Source organism: Anabas testudineus, chromosome 2 (assembly GCF_900324465.2).
Source record: "Anabas testudineus chromosome 2, fAnaTes1.2, whole genome shotgun sequence".
Classification (NCBI taxonomy): Eukaryota; Metazoa; Chordata; class Actinopteri; order Anabantiformes; family Anabantidae; genus Anabas; species Anabas testudineus.
The window spans coordinates 14,511,716-14,531,554 of NC_046611.1; the positions used below are offsets into that span (position 1 = coordinate 14,511,716).

The 19,839-nt window shown below is 43.1% G+C and overlaps 1 protein-coding gene across 1 annotated transcript; it reads right to left on the reverse strand.

Annotated features, from left to right (window-relative positions):
* Positions 1-8,048: 8,048 nt before the first annotated feature.
* On the reverse strand, positions 8,049-16,704 carry LOC113163519 (protein NLRC3-like). The gene is made up of 8 exons (XM_026362247.2): positions 16,556-16,704; positions 16,018-16,167; positions 15,283-15,434; positions 13,096-14,878; positions 12,143-12,316; positions 11,472-11,645; positions 10,321-10,494; positions 8,049-9,617 (listed from the first exon to the last, which is right to left on the reverse strand). Exons 1-8 carry the CDS (start codon positions 16,684-16,686, stop codon positions 9,608-9,610), a joined length of 2,748 nt encoding a protein of 915 aa, XP_026218032.1. The 5' UTR covers positions 16,687-16,704; the 3' UTR covers positions 8,049-9,607.
* Positions 16,705-19,839: the final 3,135 nt, after the last annotated feature.

Here is a 19,839-nt window from a genome sequence, read left to right on the forward strand (position 1 = left end):
GGGGTGCACTGGCTGGACTCCTGTACAGCAGTCCGGTATGACCAGAAGACCAGAGGCAGGTGCTGATCCCAATCTCGCTGGTGATGGCTGGTCAGGATGGCAAGCTGGGTGGCCAGGGTGCGGTTGAAACGCTCCACCAGCCCGTCGCTCTGTGGGTGAAGTGGAGTGGTCCGTGTTTTCCTCACTCCCATCCTCTGGCACACCTCACTAAACAGCCGGCTCTCGAAGTTACGCCCCTGGTCACTATGGAGCTCTGCAGGAACCTCTGGTGAACATCTCGTCCACCAGTTTCTGCGCTGATGTGATAGCGCTCTGGTCCGGCACCGCATACGCCTCTGGCCACTTAGTGAAATAATCCATTGCAACGAGGACGTAGCGGTTACCGGACTCTGTGAGGGGAAACGGCCCTAGAATGTCCACCCCGACCCTCTCCATCGGGGCTCCCACCAGATACTGCTGCAGCGGACCCCTGGAGCGCTGACAGGGTCCTTTCTGGGCGGTGCAGGTGTCACAGCATTGGACATGAAGCTCCACATCCTGACGAACCTCTGCCTCAGACGGCGAATCGTTTTGGTGTTGCCGTAGTGACCAGCCCCTGCCGTTCCATGGACCAGCTGGAGGACCTCGGGCCGCAGGGCGCGAGGAACCAGAAGCTGCAGCTTGTCCGACCCCTGGTCTGGCGATCGCCACCGTCGGTACAGCACGCCGTCGTGAAGCTCCAAGTTGCCCCACTGGGAATGGAGGACCTTCACCTCAGGCTCCTCTGCAGACACTGCTGGCCAGTCTGGACGCTGCTGAGCTTCCAGCCAGCCACTGTTCCCCAGTGAACAGCTGCTCTGCCTCTGCGCTGTTGATTCCTAGGCGGGCGGTGGCTGCCTCGGGTCCCCGCTCCCTCTCCTCCTGACGCTGGCAGTGACGACACTCCTCTGCAGCGCAGGGTCTCCTGGAGAGGGCATCGGCATTGCTGTGTTGTCGCCCCGGCCGATGTTGGATCTCGAAGTCGTACTCCTGCAACACCTCCAGCCACCTCGCCACCTGACCCTCAGGCTGCCGGAAGTTGAGCAGCCAAGTGAGAGAGGCATGGTCAGTGCGCAGAGTGAACCGGTTGCCAAGCAGGTAGGGTCTGTAGTGCCGCACAGCCAGGACCACTGCCAGCAACTCCCGCCTGGTCACACAGTAGTTGCGCTCTGCTCGGTTCAGACTGCAGCTGTAGAAAGCCACCGCTCTCTCACCTGCCTCTCCCCCCTGGGAGAGGACGGCTCCGACCCCCACGTTGCTGGCATCGGTGTCGAGGATGAAAGGCTGCTGGGGATCGGGGAGAGCCAGGACCGGAGCGTCAGCCAAGGCCGCCTTCAGCTGCTGGAAGGCAGTGGTGCAGGCGCTGGACCACTCGAACCGCTTGCCCTTCTCTGTCAGCCGATGCAGCGGGCTGGCGATAGTGGCGAAGCCCCGGACGAACCTCCGGTAATAGGAGGCTAGCCCCAGGAAACTCCTCAGCTCACTGGCGGTGGTGGGCGTCGGCCAGTCCCGGACTGCCGATACCTTGGCCGGATCTGTGGACACCCCGTGTGCGCTGACCACGTGCCCCAGGAACGCCGTTTCTCTGGCCAGCAGATTGCACTTTGCCGGGTTCAGCCGGAGCCCAGCCTGACGGATGACGGTGAAGACCTCCCGCAGGTTTGCAAGCGCACCCTCAAAGTCTCTGGCGTGCACTAACAGATCGTCCAGATACACCACACAACGGCTCCGGGGAATGTCTTTCAGCACCCGCTCCATGAGGCGCTCAAAGGTGGCGGGGGCGTTACACAGTCCAAATGGCATGACCCGGAACTGCCACAGTCCCTGGCCGATGGTGAAAGCCGTCTTGGCTCGAGCCTCCGGGGCCAGCTCCACTTGCCAGTAACCGCTCCTCAGGTCCAGGGAGCTGAACCAACACGACCCCGCCACATAATCCAGAGCGTCATCGATGCGGGGTAGTGGATAAGAGTCTTTTAGAGTGACGGCGTTAAGGCGTCTGTAGTCCACACAGAGCCGCCAGCCACCCCCTTTCTTCCTCACCATCACCACTGGGGCCGCCCAGGGGCTGTCCGACGGCTCGATGATGCCGTTCGCGGCCATGGCGGTGATCAGCTCCGCTGCCGCTTGGCGTTTGGAGAGAGGCAGCCGGTGGGGTCGCAGGTGGATGGGATGGGCCTCACCGGTGTTGATGTGGTGTTGCACCAGCCCTGTTCTGGTGCAATCTTCATCACGTGCAGCAAAAATGTCCACAAACTCCGCTAACAACTGCTGTAGCTGCTCTCTCTGCTGCTCCCCCAGATGTGCGCCGCTCCGCTGACCCAGCTCCCTCACAGCGTCGGCGGTCTCTGTTGTCGGGATGCTGGCTGATGGAGGTGACGGCTTGAGTGCGTTGGCCTCAGCGCGCCGACGAGCCCGGCGTCCCCGGGGTTTGATGCTCCCTCTCCGGCCCGACTGAAGTGGCACGATCTCCGTGCCGAAGCATAGGGCGAGCCCCGACACGTCAACACGCGCACCCCAGCGGGTTAGCAGGTCCAGGCCGATGATGCAGTCGTCGCGGATGTCAGCAAGCCAAAACTCATGGCTCACCTCTTGCTCCCCCACAGCGACCTGCAGCGCCCGTTTCCCTGGCATCACAGTCTTTTCCCCAGTAACAGTCATTAATTCTGTTGCAGTAGGGGTCCACCCCTCCGGGAGTGGACCGGTTGTCCCCGGGAGAAACCCCCGTCGCAGCAAGCAGATGGTGGACCCCGTATCCACCAGGGCCCGACATTGCTGGTTCTCTATAACACAGTCCACATATAGTCCTTTAATAAATCCACAGCGACCCACTGTGTGAAAGTTCCCGGAGAGGGGTGTGTCTGATTGGAGTGAGTGTCCCCTCACCGCCTCACTCCGCTGCCGTTTCCCTGCGGTGACCCGGCCTTAGCTTTCGGCGAGGGGGCGGGGCAATCACGGGCAAAATGTCCCAGTTCACCACAGCGGAAACAGCCGCTGTCTCTGGTTGTGACGGTTGTTCACCACTGCGTGCTTTGCTCATTTTGTGTAATTGAGGCCTGGGGACACTGGAGCCGTCGGGTTGGTCTGGATCGCGGCAGCCCCGCGTTGGTCTCGCCCGCATCAGTCTATCCAGAAGCAGGCTGCTTTCCAGCACAGCTCGCTCCAGCTCCCGCAGTTCTTCTTCCATGGCTCGCTCTTTCCCGGTCTAACAAGACAGGTTAAATATCCCACTTCTGACACCAATGTGAGGAGCCTCAGAGTGAACAACTCTTGTTATTTTTATAACTCAGAACAGAGTGACAACAGGTCTCAGTGCAGTCTTTAGTCACCCCCGGAAACACTAAATCTCCCGCCTGTTTCTCCCGGGTTCCCTCTTCCCCACCCCCGGAAGCACACCTGACATCACACAACTATATACACTACAAAATAAAAGAACCAATTAGAAGAACCACATAACACATAGAAACTGGAACAGTCAAACACCAACAGAACAAAATGCCCCACCTCTGGGTCGCTACAATAATAAACAAATTAGAAATTAAATTTGAAATAAAACACACATCAGTGATATTCGCTTCTTATCTAAATGAATAAAATAACTTATGTCTCTATCTGTAGTCTTTCGAGTTCCTTTTTAATTAAAATCTTTTTTCACTGTCCAACAACAAAAAAACAAAAACAAATAATAATAATTTAATCTTTCAACCCAACTCAATTTATAAACTCTTTAAAACAGCCTTGGTTGACCAAAGTGCTGTACACAGCTTGTCAAGAGAAAAAGAAAGCAATTAAGACAATACTACAACGATGAATAGTAAATAAAATGACAATAAAAACAAAAGAACAAAATAAAGGAATAAACACAGAGTCTTCATGGTGAATTAAAAGCCAGAGAATAAAAATGAGTCTTCAAGTAAGTATTAAAAATAGACAGTGAAGGTGCCTGCCTAATGTGCAGTGGTAGGTCATTCCATAATTTGGGTTAAGGTTATTTTAAAATGCACAGGCGACCAGTGGAGAGACGGAGGATGGGAGTTGTGTGCTCCCTCTTTCGTGACGAGCAGCTGCATTTTGGACCAGTTGGAGACGTTCAAGGGAAGATTGATTTACTGAAGAGACCAAGATGCACATTGGTTCAAGTCAGATAGCTGACATCTCTTCTTAGATGTCTGGGGTTAGGATCTGAGCTGATGTTCATCAGTGAGACGACTCCTGAGTGGTGTTTTGTTCATCTTCATCAACATAGATATGTTCTGCCGAACATGGAGCATTTGAGCAGGTTGTGCACTGAGTTGGAGCAGTGTGTCAGTAAGGAAACATGGAAACTGGTTAGTTGGAGCTTTTTCCACTTCAACTGCAAACAGATTACTGAGTAGTTCAAATCTGCATTTCTGGTCTTCAAAGTCTGAAAATCTCCGGTAAATTCTGAGTTTTTTAGTGAACTCGGCCTCTTTCATTTGTCCATTTTTGGGGAGGGGTGGATTAAGTTTGTCCGATGTGACTGGTTGCATGGATGCTAAAGATCAACAGAAAAGGAGGGGGCGCTTGGTGGACGAGTTGGTTTACTGGTTTAACAGACTTTAACATTTACTTTAGCTGAGACAAGTTACTATGAAGAATTGTTGTGGTGTGAGGGCTCCATCTTGTGGCAGTGATATGTAAAACATGTAAACTGTATATTCAGTCATGCAGAATGTTAAGAGAAAACCTCTTGATAACAAGATGACATTGTTTCTACCTATCTCTGATTTTGGATTTTTATATTTCTTTCAGAAACAACACAAACACAATTGTTGTTCAGGATGCTGGAATAAATCTTTGCTAAAGGAACTTCTGGTTTCTTTCCTGATCTAACAGTCACTTCAGTGGAGGACTGTGAGTCATCTGAACCCAAGAACATGTGAGAAACCTCAGTGAGCATGTGTGGTCGACGAGTGGAAATGTATAATAAATATGTATTATTTTCTAATATCATGTCAGTTTTATCTACCCAGAAAACTTAATTTTAATTAATAACATAGAAAAAGCCAAATCTGAATCAGTCTGATGATGAATTTATGAGTCTGGGAGGAGCCATGAAGGAAAAGACTAAATCGTGCACACTAATTATTAAATTGAGAGCATACATTAAGTAATGTGTGGTCTTTATAGGATTTGCTTTGAAAAATTAATTAATCCTCTTGATTTATTGTATTTTGCATCCCTCTGTGACAGGTCAAATAAAAAACACTATAAATTAATTTACAGGTCAACTACCTCTTTACCAGATGGATCTTCATCTCACATTGTATAAAAGTAACATGTTATCATAACGTATTCACATTTGTGAATCAAAACTGAACCAACAAACTTCAGGGATGTCAGTGTGTAAAATCAGCCTGAAAGCCTGATAGAGCTCACAGGTGAAGTGTCCGTGTCTGTTTTCTGTGTGTAAGTATACATCATGGTTCATGACTGACAGCCAGAGGTAAACATGACTGAATACACACTGCTCCCGTTCTGATCTTTGAAACTTGATAAAAACGAATTATGACTTTTAACTGGTTTAATTAAGTTTGAATATACTGTCGACTTAGTTTACTAACATTTTGTAATTCAGGATGTGGTGAACAAACAAAAATACAAATTGTGAGTTTAATGCTCATTAGTGTTATAGTAGTGTAGGATTAGGCCGTCGTACAGATGAATTCATTCATGTTCTTGATTTTGTAATTTGTTCACACAGCTCTGTAGAACTTGGAGACTGAAGCTAAGATTATTTTATCTCTTTACCATTTACACATGATACTGTTACATAATTTACACAATGATCTGTCTGAACAGCTGCAGTAAACATGATGACATCACCAACGTACCACCCCACCATATTATTATATCTAGAAATGTGTTGATGGTGGAGAACATACAAAGTGTCATGACTCCAGCTCCTCCTACCTTTCTGCCCCTGATTTCCTTGTTTTCTCCCTCCTCGGTCAGGTGACCTGCTGATCACCTATTGTCTGTACCTGTGTGTCCCCTGTCCCTTTATTAGCAGGTCTGTCAGTCTCCTCTTTGCCAGATAGTCTCACATCGACCTGAGAACAATACTATCCAGTGTTATTCGTCAGACTGCTTATCAGATATGAACCCTGCCTGACCTGAAACCTGTCTCTGCCTGACTTCCCCCTAACTGGACCTAACTTCTGTTCTGGTCTGCCCTTCGGTAACGTGAGTGTTTTCTGCCTGACCTGTTCCTGCTCCCCTCTGCCTCCTCTCCTGTTCTGTCCCTGAACTGGATTTTCCTGTGTATGACCTGGACTGTCTCCTGACATTGCTACCAGCCTCTTGGATCTCTGTTTTCAGTATTGCTTATCAGTGTTGACCTGGATTGTTGTTTGGACCTCTGCTTTATCTTTACGGACATTAGTGCTTGGACGGCCCTACTGTGTATGACCCAGGATTTGTTTTTCACTCTGCACAACTGTTAACTGTGTATTTCACCCTTTGTGTTTACTACATACTATAGCTCATTCTTCAACTACAACTCCTCACAGTCTCCTCACTGGTTCACTTCCCGCTGCCTCTCGACCACCGCTCATCAAGACTTCAGTGAGTAAAATCCAATATAAACATTACCCAACATCCAGCCAGCCTCAATCTAACTCTGTCTCCTCCTCTAGACCACCATACTCACCTGACAACAGCTCGGTTCAGCTGCTGCTTCCTGAAATTCATCCACTGCATTATCTTTATTGTGAATAAACCTTCCTTATTCTTACTCTTCTTGTGTTGTCTCTGGCAATGGAGTCGGATCCTAGGCTTGTGACAACGATGTTCTTCTCACAGACCCAGATACAACTTTGAATAATTTGATTCAGAACATAGCTGTGACCCGACTGCCCTTTAAATAACATCCTGATAAAAATATTCAATCAAATAGTTAAAATCTTTTCAGTCAGTTTGACAATGACATCACTTCATCAGGTCATCAGACCCCAACTTTAACTAATATCCCAGTGATTCTAAACCTCATCATGAACAGTGTCAGTGCACAAAGGGTTAAATATAAATAAAAGTTTTGTTATATATTTGTAAGTAATGTCTGGATGAGGTCAGTGTGGTCAAGTCTCTCTGGGCTGTGGGTAGTAAGCAGGCTACAGTTTCTCTGGTAGTAATATAGCAGTAATTTTGATTTTCAACAGTTTATCCTCTAATAGATAATAACATGATCATCATTGATGTGATGTATGTAACCTTTGGTGTCTGACACGTCCCGTGTTTTGTTTGGCTGCCTCGCAGTGAGCAGTGACATCATTTGTCTTATTTCACAGTATTAGTAGCAATATTATGGATTTTGTTGTTATACTATGAACTATTATCCTGTGGAAATATGAATAATCTTTAATTGTTCATATGTCTGTTAAGAGAAGTCCCGTATATGTGTTAAATTTAAAATTTAATTACTTAGATATTCTGTGAATATTATTATTATTATTATTATTTGGTGTCTTATTATTTACATGATATCTCCATGTGCAATTTCTAGATACCAACAATATTCACTACTGGAATAAATAAATATAACTGAAAAAGCATTTCTGGGTTCTCTTGTGTTTACAGTTTTTCTCAGTCGCTTTAGTACAATTCTCAGATCAGAATTGAAGTTTGCGAAGTTTATGTGTGTGCATTTCTCAAAACAATTTGTACAAACAGCAAAACACAATGGATTTCTTGCAAAAGCCTCTAACTTGCTCAAAATCTTTAGTTCATCTCTCAAAACTAAGTCATTGAACATGTCAGTGCCATCAGAATGTCAAATCCTTGTGTCATTGTCTACGAACAAGACAGATTTAACATTTGACAAATTACTTAGTCATGTTGTCAATATAACTGTGTACTTTAGAGGGAGGTTCTGATGTTAACTATGGCTAAAGTTCTGATGATAATTATTGTAAAATGTAAGTTACACCTTTTTGTTTGATTGCAAGAGACTGGACAAGATTCACATTTACACTTTTATTGTTTATATTCTAATTTGTTGACAGACCATGTCATACCAACATAGAAAAAACCCACTGCAAACAGTAACACAAAGGAAAAAAAAAGACAGGACAATATTCTGTACAACAGTACAGGCAGTGCAGTAGGAATTGGTGTGGTCTTCCTGCACCTCTTGTCGTTCCTGTATGTTAGGCCACAAATTCTCATCCACATCACAGCGAATATCCTCTCTTGCAATGCAGCGTGGAAAGAATCTTTTAGAGTGTCTTATCCAGCCTCTGCAGGCGTCTGCTGTGATGTCATCACACGCTGCATCCATGGCAGCCAGGAGGGTCATTTGTGTATGTGGCTGGCGATCATAAACTTTCCATCTCCATGCTGAGAAAAATTCCTCAATAGGGTTAAGGAATGGAGAGTAGGGTGAAATGAACTCCATCCGCATCCTGTTGTGGGCTGCAAACCATTGCCTGATGATGTTGGAGTGATGAAAACTCACATTGTCCCAAACTATCACATACGTTGGCAGGTGATCTCCACTCTGACCCCTCTCTTCTTCAGGGATGAGATCTCTGTAGAGAGGTTCTAGAAAGGTCATAAGATGTTCTGTGTTGTATGGACCTATTATGGGAATATGAGTAAGCACACCATTGTTACAGATGGTAGCACCCATGGTTATGTTCCCCCCCTGGGCCACAGGGCTACATCCACTGTAGCCCTGTGGCTGATGATATTTCGGCCACGCCTTCTGCATTTTGTTAGGTTGAAGCCAGCCTCATCCATGTAGTGGTTATAAAACTGTCAATGGAAACAAACAACAAACACCATTCACCATGTGATTAATTCTATAGAAATGAACACATGAAGCCTCATGGCTCAGACTGTAAAGTTGGAAAATGAGAATTGGTCTTAATCAGCAGGACATGATGTGAAAATCAGCAGGAATTCTCTTGTCTGATAACAATAAATGACTTAAAGTCAGCTCAGTAATAAAGGCAGGAACAGATCACACACGTTGAAGGAGAAAGTCTGAGTTTTAGTATGTGATGAGAAATGTCTGTGGTTCTGAGCAGGAAGCTGATGAACAAACAAACATCAGACCAGACTCAGAAAAGAGCTGCAAGGCTGGATTCTACATTAGAGATGGATTTGGTTTAATTCTACCAGAACAGAATAATAATACAGTTTCTATCACATAAACATTGTTCATATCCACCATTGTCTAAATATTTGTATCCTCTAAAGGGAAAGTTCACCTAAAACTAAAAGAACAACTACTGTGAACAGGTCTTCAGAGTCATCTGGACTGGATCAACTGAGAAACATGGAACAAAATCAATGTTTTCATTAACGTGTTTATTACAGAACAAAAGAAATTAAACCCATTCTTTGTGTCTCTCTCATATAATTTAAATGTGACATTTTCATAAAGGTGTGTAACAAAGTTTTTCCTCATTCTAATCCAGTGTTGTTACTTCACCAGTTTCAACTCAGACCACTCTACCTCCCAGTAACGTGGTCCAGTCAGAGCCTCTCTGCTGATGCTGCTGCTTCAACATCTGGATCATCATCAAGCATCATCTTCTTCTTTTTACTGTGACCTTTACAAACATCATCACTTCCATCTGTTGATAGAAGACGAAACAACACAGATGGTAAATCAGTATTTAAAAACTAATTTCATCAACTAGTCAGAACATTTCTGATTATCTCATAACTCCAAACATACATGTCATATTTTCACATTCTTGACATAAGATATATGACACACCCATAACGTGGATCGAACCATTTCCACTACATAATATGACTCATTATGTAATGGAAATAAAAAGCACCTCAACTTGTAGAGAGACTGTAGAAGTAGTTAGTGATCCAGAGAGCTACTTATTACTGCACCTCATTACTAAATGTCTTCACTTCATCCATCTTTATAATGCCAGTTTGCTTAGTTCAGAAGGTCTTTAACACCTCACTGTAACTTAATGAACGAGCTACCTTCTGTTTGTGATGTTTGAAGACTCATTTCTGCACATTTCCTTTCCAGTTCCTCAGTACTGGACCTCCACAGGACTGTGTGCTGTCACCTATGATCTACATCATATTTCTATGATATATCTCTATGATTCTACTGAAATGAACAAATTGTTGATGCTATAAGAGAAAGAACGAGTCATCAGATCACCCACCCCCACCACCAATGCTGACCTCAGCAGCTGCTGGTTATTTGAAGCTTTACAGGAAATATTGGATCTTTGACTTGATACTAACTATATTTAGTCCAATACTGCTGAAAGCAGCATTGACTGACTCCAACCCTCTACTGACCTCAAGGTTTCCAGTCTACAATGGGGACTCTCCACAAGATCAGACAGCAGCTTAACATCTGAAACCTGCAGCTTGTTGTTCCTCAGGTCCAGTTCTGTCAGATGGGAGGGGTTGGACTTCAGAGCAGAGAACAGAGAATCACAGCTGATGTCTGACAAACTGCAGGAATCCAATCTGAATAAAGAATAAAACATAGATAAAATAATACAAAACATTTATTGATGTCATCTCCTAAATAAACTTGAGTTGATATAAACAGATAAACTCCGACAGAACACAGACTAGATTTTGGCCACCATCACTTTCATTATAAAGGCTTTAGGAAAGAATCTAGTCAGTATGAACACAACAGAATTAATATAGTATGAATGATTTACAATACACTTCTGTCTCTGTGTTTCCCTGGACCCTTATATGCAGTGAAATGGAGGCTAAGAGGCAAGAAGGCCTGAAAGAAGTCCTCCTAGTTCAGCAACCCAGATCAGGACCAGTCCTGAATGAAAAGCAGCTGAGAAGGAAGGAGTATCAGAACTTTCCACAGCAGCGGAAACAGGTTTAGTTACAGACTGATGTGGTTTGTAACTCTATGAAGAAGCTGTGCTAAAGGTAACTAGATATTAGAGCAAAGAATGTATCTGTTGGTAAAATCAAAGTTCAGGAGGGTAGAAATCTGTAAAACAACGAGTCAAAGCTGAGCAAAGGGTTGGTTTTATTTACAGTGGAGTGAGCCTGTGGTCTGTATGTGAATGGCTTCTAAACAAATGATCTAATAACATATTGGTGATATGTGATTACATATTAATATAGGTACAGTAAGATTCTGTTAGTTAAATGCTCTCATCAAATGTCTGGGACAGTACAATGTAAAGAGAAAAGCCAAGAACCTTCAGAAGAATCAGACCCCAGTGGCTATCAGAGGAAGCTACAAGGACTCAGACAGGACTGATGTCAGATGGGGGACGACTCAGTACCTGTGCCAGACTACTGGGACTGTACCTACTCCTACTCACACTAAATGTTATTTCCATAGAAGCTTTACAGTCCGTACAATAATTACATATTCTGTACTAGACCCTTGACTCAGATAAGGAAACACAACAAAGATCTGTCTATTAATTAATCTCAGTAAAGAACTAAAAATGGTGTCTGACCTCAGAGTCTCCAGTCTACATTGTGGACTCTCCAGAAAACCACACAACAGCTTCACTCCTGAATCCTGCACGATGTTGTAGCTCAGCTCCAGTTCTGTCAGATGGGAGGGGTTGGACTTCAGAGCTGAGGCCAGAGAATCACAGCTAATCTCTGACAACCTGCAAGAAGTCAGTCTGAAAAAAGGAAAAAACATGAAGCTAAAATCAAAAACCCAATCACATATGTCCTAATCAATGAACTTCTGTCTAAAATCAGTAAAGAAGCTTTGTCATTCTCTCACTGTGAATCATCATAATATAACGAGTTGGTGGAAACATTTGGCTGTGATAGTTAGTAATACTAGAAAGTAGTATATGTGACTGTAGGTCGAGTAAATACAAAATGCAGTTTTGAAATGATTATTTAGTTTATTAAGGGGAATAAAGTTTTCCAAACCACCAATCCAGTGGTTTCATAGACAACATAACTGTACAACCAGTGGCTAAAGATAGCTGACAGTGTGATCTCTCTTCAGCTGCAATGATGGCATGAATTTCAAAAACACAACATCTGGTACGCTGCTATGTTGCATTTACCTTCTTATAACAACATCAACAAAAATATTAGTTTTACCAGCAACAACAACAAACCAACAGTTAAAATCAATATTGAAAAAAACACTTGAACTGACCTCAGAGTTTCCAGTCGACAATTTGGACTCTCCAGTCCAGCAGACAGCATCTTCATTCCTGAATCATGTAGCCTGTTTCCACTGAGGTCCAGCTCTCTCAGATGGGAGGAGTTGGATTTCAGTGCTGAGACCACAACTTCACAGTGAGTTTCTGAGAGTCCACAGTGAACAAGTCTGTGATGCAGAACATATCAAGTTGAAAATAAAATAATTTCACAATGAAATGACAAAAATTAATCTATTAATCTAATATTAATCACATTTTGTGTTGAAGTGGACTCAGTGCAGCCCAAAATAGATTGTGGACTGTGGATTGGTCAAACTGTGAATGTACTGACTCGTACATCAGATCATTAAGATGCACATTTCATGCAGGTGTTGATTTCAACATCTATAAAATTGTAATAGTAAAATGGTTTCACATAAACATTTTCATATTCAGTCCTGTTTATAGGATGAGGATAGTGGTTGTATATATTTACATATGTTCATGTGTATTTATGCATCAGTATTTGTATTTCTGTGTGTACAGTATGTGTATGATTTATGTATATGTACAGTAGAAGTATGTTCATGTGTGGATGTTAATATCTGTTTGTATATATGTAGTATTTTCTTTTCCATTTTTTTAAATGTTTTTTTCTCATCTGATTCAACCGTCTAAGGACAGAGGGTGTTGTTGTGGAGCAGTGTGTAAAGTCCACTGGGTCAAAGTTCACATCTGACAAGGTCAGATGTGAACTTATTTCTACAGCAAAACGTTCTGTAGAAATAAAACTGACACTGCTGATGCTTCCTGTGATCATGCCGTCGTGTTTTATATTTTGCATGATGAAAGTGTGTACTTGTATGTTCTCAAATTGTAGTATGAGTAGAAGTACATGTGCTGTACTGCAGGTACAGAGGCTGCAGCTGTGTCTTATCCTCATGTTGGTGATCACATCTGGACTCACCGAGCCTTTCTGCAGTTCCTCACAGCTGGAATCAGTCTCTGTCGTCCCTCCCACGATGTGTTGAACTTCTTCAGGTCCAACTCATCCAGAACCTCCTCTGACATCTGCAGCATGTAGGCCAGAGCTGAACAGTGGATTACAGAGAGGTACTTCTCTGATCTTTTCTCTGACTTCAGGAACTCTTGGATCTCTTGATGAACTGAGTGGTCGTTCATCTCCATCAAACAGTGGAAGATGTTGATGTTTCTGTCAGGAGAGATATTCATCTTCCTCTTGTTCTTCAACTTGTTGATGACTCTCTGGATGACTTCTGGACCGTTCTCTGTCTGACCCAGCAGAACTTCTAAGAGTCTCTGGTTGGACTCCAGAGAGAGGCCATGAAGGAAGCGAACAAACAGGTCCAGGTGACCATTTTTACTCTCAAGGGATTTTATCAAGACTTTCCTAAGGAAGGCATCCAGAGTTAGGTTAACTGTGTAGTTGCGGTATTTCCCCACAAACTCCTCCAGTGCTTCTGTCTTCTTATTGGTGTAACAGTGGAACATGTAGACTGCAGCCAGAAACTCCTGAATGCTCAGATGAACAAAGCAGTAGACTGTTTTCTGGAAGATCACACGCTCTCTTTTGAAGATCTCTGTACAAACTCCTGAGTACACCAAGGCCTCTGTCACATCAAGACCACACTGCTCCAGGTCTTCTTGGTAGAACATGATGTTTCCTTTCGCCAGCCTCCCCAGCTTCAGGAGAACTTCTCTGTCAGCCTCTGTCAGCTCCTGTGGACTCGTCTCATGTCCCTCATCGTACTTGTTCTTCTTCCTCTTTGTCTGAACCAGCAGGAAGTGTGAGTACATGTCAGTCAGGGTCTTGGGCAGCTCTCCTCTCTGCTCTGTAGTCAACATGTGCTCCAGAACTGTAGCAGTGATCCAGCAGAAGACTGGGATGTGACACATGATGTGGAGGCTCCTGGATGTCTTGATGTGTGAGATGATTCTGCTGGACAGCTCTTCATCACTGAATCTCCTCCTGAAGTACTCCTCCTTCTGGACGTCAGTGAAGCCTCGTACTTCTGTTACCCTGTCAACACATGGAGGAGGGATCTGATTGGCTGCTGCAGGTCGGGACGTTATCCACACCAGAGCTGAGGGAAGCAGATTCCCCTTGATGAGGTTTGTCAGCAGCACGTTGACTGATGACTCCTGTGTGACATCAGACACAACCTCCCTGTTGTTGAAATCCAGTGAAAGTCTGCTTTCATCCAGGCCGTCAAAGATGAACAAAGGTTTACAGACAGCCAGCTGCTCTGCTGTGACCTTCTGTAATGTTGGATGGAAAACATGGAGCAGGGTGAGAAGACTGTACTGCTCATCTTTGATCAGGTTCAGCTCCCTGAATGAAAGCAGAACCAGCAGACTGACATCTTGGTTTTCCAAGTCCTCTGCCCAGTCCAGAGTGAACTTCTGCACTGAGAAGGTTTTTCCAACACCAGCGACACCGTTCGTCAGAACCACTCTAATGTGTCTCTGTTGATCAGGTAAGACTTTAAAGATGTCGTGGACCTTGATTGCAGTATCATGGAGGGTCTTCATCTTGGAAACTGTCTCCAGCTGTCTCACCTCATGTTGGGTATTAACCTCTTCACTCTGTCCCTCTGTGATGTAGAGCTCAGTGTAGATCCTGTTGAGGAGGGTTCCACTTCCTGTTTCACTTCCTTCAGTCACACATTCACATCTCCTCCTCAGACTGATCTTATGTTCATCTAAAACCTCCTGCAGATCAACATCTGCTGAAAGAAGAGAAAACAATGGGAGACTAAATATTCAGCAAGAATTAGGTCAATATTATAATTAGTGACATAAAATTTATTTTTTTGATACTTTTTGATTCAATGAACACTAAATATAACAAAACATTTACTGAGTGTTATTTATATTTAATCATTTTTCCAAAGCGACTTACAAGTGAGGTATAAGGCAAAGACAGGGTAAGCATAAGGAGCCCTAAGGACCCCTGCTGCAGGTAGACCACAGCAGAGACCCCAGTCTTGTGCATGGAGGGCGGCGATATTACCTCTATACTATCCAGTCATTGTCATTATTTGTAATCATTTTATATGTCAGTGCTTAGTAACTTAACAAATCTCTGTCATGTCAGAAATGTTGACATCAGCAGACAGATGTTCAGTCTTACTTTGTTCAGTGTTGGTCTGACTGACTCTCTGCAGTCCAGGTCTGGTTCTGGATCTTTTTCCACACTGGGGACAGGAGGAGTCTCCTGATGAACCAGACTGGTCCCAGTATGGGGTGATGCACTGTCTGCAGAACCAGTGTCCACAAGTGTCTCTGTGAAAAACATTTAGTTTAGAAATAAAAATATATTTTGTTGAGAAATCTCCAGATGAGTCCAACTGAGTGAAGAAGATTGAAAAGTCACAGAGAACAGTAAAAGTTCAGCTACTGCAGAGGTAGGAGTCATCCACCAATCATTAGATCAGGGGTTTGATTCCTGGCTCCTCCTGTCATATGGTGACGTGTCCTTGAGCAAGATACTAAACCTCAAGTTGGCCCCAGTGAGTCAGGTGAGCTGCAGCAGCTTCGTCATCGGTGTGAGTTTGTGTGAGCGAATGAGAAGCAAAAATCCTTTGACAAGGTGGATAAGAAATATATAAATACAGACTATTCATCATTTATAATTGGAAATACAAATGTCTTTGTTTAGTTTGTTTTAGTCAACTTGATGTATTTAAGGTCATGAGTAAAAATAAGGGGAAATACAGTAATAATGGAAAACATTTTAAATCATAGAACGTTTCCATGACACAAGTTTGTTTTTGACCTTTAAAAACTAAACATAGTAAAGAAAATCTAAAGTCAAGACACCACCATCAGCTGCCATCAGGTTAGTTTACAGTAGAAACTCTCTTACTTTGTGTTCAATGGTCCAGGTTCATTACTGAAGTATGGATTACTATCTTTGGAGTGGTCACTCTTCATAGACACACAGCTGGATACTGCAGACTCTGCTGTTTCCTCCTCTGTCTTCACACAAACACTGATCTTCTGGACTTCAGTCTGTCTGAGGGTTAAACCAGTAACACCGACTGTGAGCTCAGAACATTAGACGTACCTCCTTTGTTGAATTAATCAGTCTGTAGTGAAGTTTATGCAGCGAGTGAAGACTCGTGAAGTCTTCACTCAGTGAAGACTGAGAGGTTTCGCGTTTTCCAAGTGAAGAAATGATTGTTTGTTTGTTTGTTTTTCTTTATTCACTTGTATTTATTTAGCTGTAAATACAAAAACAGCTGCTGCTGCATATAATTTTTAAAAGTTATTTATCTTTCTGTTAGTTTTTAGATTTTTGTTAGCAAACACATTTTAGTAGTAATTTTAATAAACAACAACACATAGTGTTGACAAAGAAATGTGGAAATGAGCGGTGAACACGTTAGTAGCAGTTCTCTCACTTTGTGTCTGAGGGTCCAGGTGCGTTATTGAAGGTCAGAGGTTCTTCTTTAGACCAGTCGCTCTTTACAGACACACAGCTGGATGCTGCAGACTCTGCTCTGTCCTCCTCTGTCTCCACACACACACTCATCTTCTGGACTTCAGTCAGTCTGAGAGATAAACCAGTAACACTGACTGTGAGCTCAGAACAAGAACCAGGACAAACAGGGACGACAGAACAGGAGTTAAAATACACAGTATCATTTCCTCTTTTTCTTTCAGCGTCTGTGTGAGAACAGAAGTAGATTCGGTGTCTTCTTCCCTCAACAGGACAGTGGGAGACACTGACTCAGAGACTCTGACAGTAACACCACCCTGCCTCAGTTTTAGTTTCCTTCCTTTTCTGACATTCACTCTGAACAAAGTCTGAACTAACTGGATGAAACTAGTTATGGGTCGACTCTGTGTCAAAGTGGTCGAGTCACATGATTGTTTGAAGAAATGTTTCAGATCAGGACGATTTGTCACTAGAGCAGGTGAATCCTGGACACACAGAGACTGACCTGTCTGAAAGTTCAATAAGTTTAAAAGGAGAAGGAGGAAATCTTTTCTACAGCTGATTTTGTAATTACATACATTAAAGAGTTTGCACCTGAGCAGTTGGCAGCAAAGTCTTGTAGCTCCTGAAAATTTTCCCACTTTGTGACATATTCTTTTAATAACTACTGTTGTCTTTAGGATATTGCTGTGAGAAGAATCCACACAAGAGATGACCTCCTTTTATTAAAACGAAGTAAACCTGGAGTATATCACCACATCCCAGCTGAGCTGAGATCGTCGGTGTATTGTAGATTGATCTCTATCTTTTTCTGAGTCCAACCTCATTTCAGTCACTGAAGTTTTTAGCATCAGTTTATCCTTCTGTTTAAAGCTGCCTCCCAACAGACTGCAGCATTAAACAGCACACTGCTACTGTAGTTTGATAAAACATTTGTAGCATCTTCCTGCAGATGTCTAATGACCAAAGTCGCCTTAGGAGGAAAAGACGTCTCTGTAAATCCCTCACCATCTCTTTGGTTTTAGAGGTGTTCAGTAGGAGGTGGTTTTTGTGACTCCAGTCTCTGAAGGATTTTATCAGTCCTCTGTACTCCTCATTCTTTCCATTCCTGATACAACAACTGCAGTATGATCAGAGTACTTCTGAATATGGCAACACTCAGAATTGTACTTGAAGTCTTCTGTGTACAGTTTGTACAAGGATGGAGCCAAAACAGTTTCCTGTGGAGCCAAACACTGTGGATGTTACGAACAGACTAACGGGACGAATGAGTAAGAACAAAAATATATATTTATTAACAAAAAGGGCAGGGGACACAAGGAACTAACACCAACAAAGTATCAACTAAAAGAGACCCGAACACACGGTGGACAAATACCAACAAAGCATAATCGGACATAAAGTAGCAACTAAAAACCTACGCACTAACGCGGACAAAAACCAACTGATAAACTAAACGTACAAAGTAACAAACAAAAATCACTGCACAAGGCAGGAGAACATTAACAGACGGACAAACCAACAGTACAAAGTATCAACTCAAAAAACACTGACTAACAAAAACAGACTGGTGCCTCACGGACAAACGAACAAACAAACTGACCAGATTTACCAGAGGGAGGAACTGTAACAGTGGAGGGAACAAATGGAGCATCAACCCCCATCCCTTTTCAGTTCTTCTCTAAGGATGATTGGTTGGATGGTGTTGAATGTATTTAAAACATCCAAGAACCTCATCTTCACATAACTTTTTTTTTTTTCCAGTTGAGACAAAACAATGTTATGGTTTAAAATGAGACATTTAAAATGACTAGACTTAGGATTTTAATATAACAAAATCAGTTTAACTCTCACAAGCATAAAAACATTTTCTCTTATAAAAATTTAAACGTGGATTGTTGAACGTGTGAGTAACCGAATTGAACAATGATGCCTGTGAGCTGGAAATATAATCATAATAATATAATCATAATCCACCATGTCACACTTCTTTGACTTTCAAGTTTTTAGATGAACTAGCAAAATATTCTTCTGTACAAACAGTCTGACCATTAAACATCACAACAATGTAACAGTTTCAGCTGGTTTCATTTCTTTAGATGTTCTCTTATCTAGGAAAGTCTGGTCCTATAAGTTTTCTTGAATCTGTGCAGTTCATCACGTCCTGGGTAGTGATGCAAGAGCTGCTTTGTAAGTGGGTGATAGATTATACCTTAGACCACCTCCTCTGTTTAACGAGGATTGTTGAACAACCCTTGAACCAAGTTAGAACCAAACTGAATGTTGTTTCTGCTTTTTTGGATCCAAACACTGCAAATGTGATTTGAGTATAAGGTGCTGTCTAAAGTGACTCAGTCTGCAGAGAACTGATGCTTAAATACTGGATTGTCCTAAAATGGACACATTACATTTATGGTTTTATACAACTCTCTCTGTTTCTGTTGTGCTGATGTTAAATGTCTGTCTCTCACTGTAGAAACACAAAAGACAGACAGTTTAACTGGACTGCAGATGATCACAAAGATCCGAAGCCTCATCACAACACCAGCAAAGTCTTATACTGAAAATCCAGTTAGAAGAGTAGAACAATGTAAAACACTTTATTTGTTTTCATATCCATTATCTTGATCATAGATGAGTCACATGTGGAGAAATAGAAGTGTCTGAGTATTAAAGTCTAAACTAATGACACACTGAGGACAGTAGAAATACATAAGGTTTGTAATAAAGAGCAGATGTTTCTATTTAAAAGCTGCAGTGGAGACAAATATAATCTCAATCCAACAGAAGTGACCACAGTCAGAGTTCACTAGTAGTACACTAAACTCCCACAAGGTGGCAGTATTCAGGTAAGGTGAGTGAGAAAATATGGACAGACATTAGCCAGGACATTTTAGCAGGAGTGGGGTCCTTCAACACTGCTCACACATGATGTATCTAGTTATTCCACTGTGGACGGTCAAGGACGTTACATAGTGTGTGTGAAGGAGCAGCTGGAAGTGTTCAATGAACCAGAGCCCTTGTTGGTTGTTCTCTGACACTTTTCACTGAGCAGATTGAAACTGAGAACAAAGAGGGAGATTCAGAGGGAGCACAAGCTGGTCTCCACAGACCAGTAGTGGAAGTAAATCAGTGACAGTAAACAGTCAAATGTTTGAGGAGCAGCTCTAACCCACGACCACAGACTGGAAATAATCACTGGATCTAAGAGTGAAACTAAAGATGGAGCCTCCTCAGTGATGAGAA

Excerpts from the sequence above, each read along its gene's own strand:
- LOC113163519 (XM_026362247.2), bottom strand. The coding sequence starts at position 16,686 with ATGAGTGTGTGTGTGGAGACAGAGGAGGACAGAGCAGAGTCTGCAGCA. Across the intron at positions 11,646-12,142 it reads TGTCGACTGGAAACTCTGAG|ACTGACTTCTTGCAGGTTGT; the intron begins GTCAGTTCAAGT and ends TCCTTTTTTCAG. Across the intron at positions 10,495-11,471 it reads TGTAGACTGGAGACTCTGAG|ATTGGATTCCTGCAGTTTGT; the intron begins GTCAGACACCAT and ends TTCTTTATTCAG.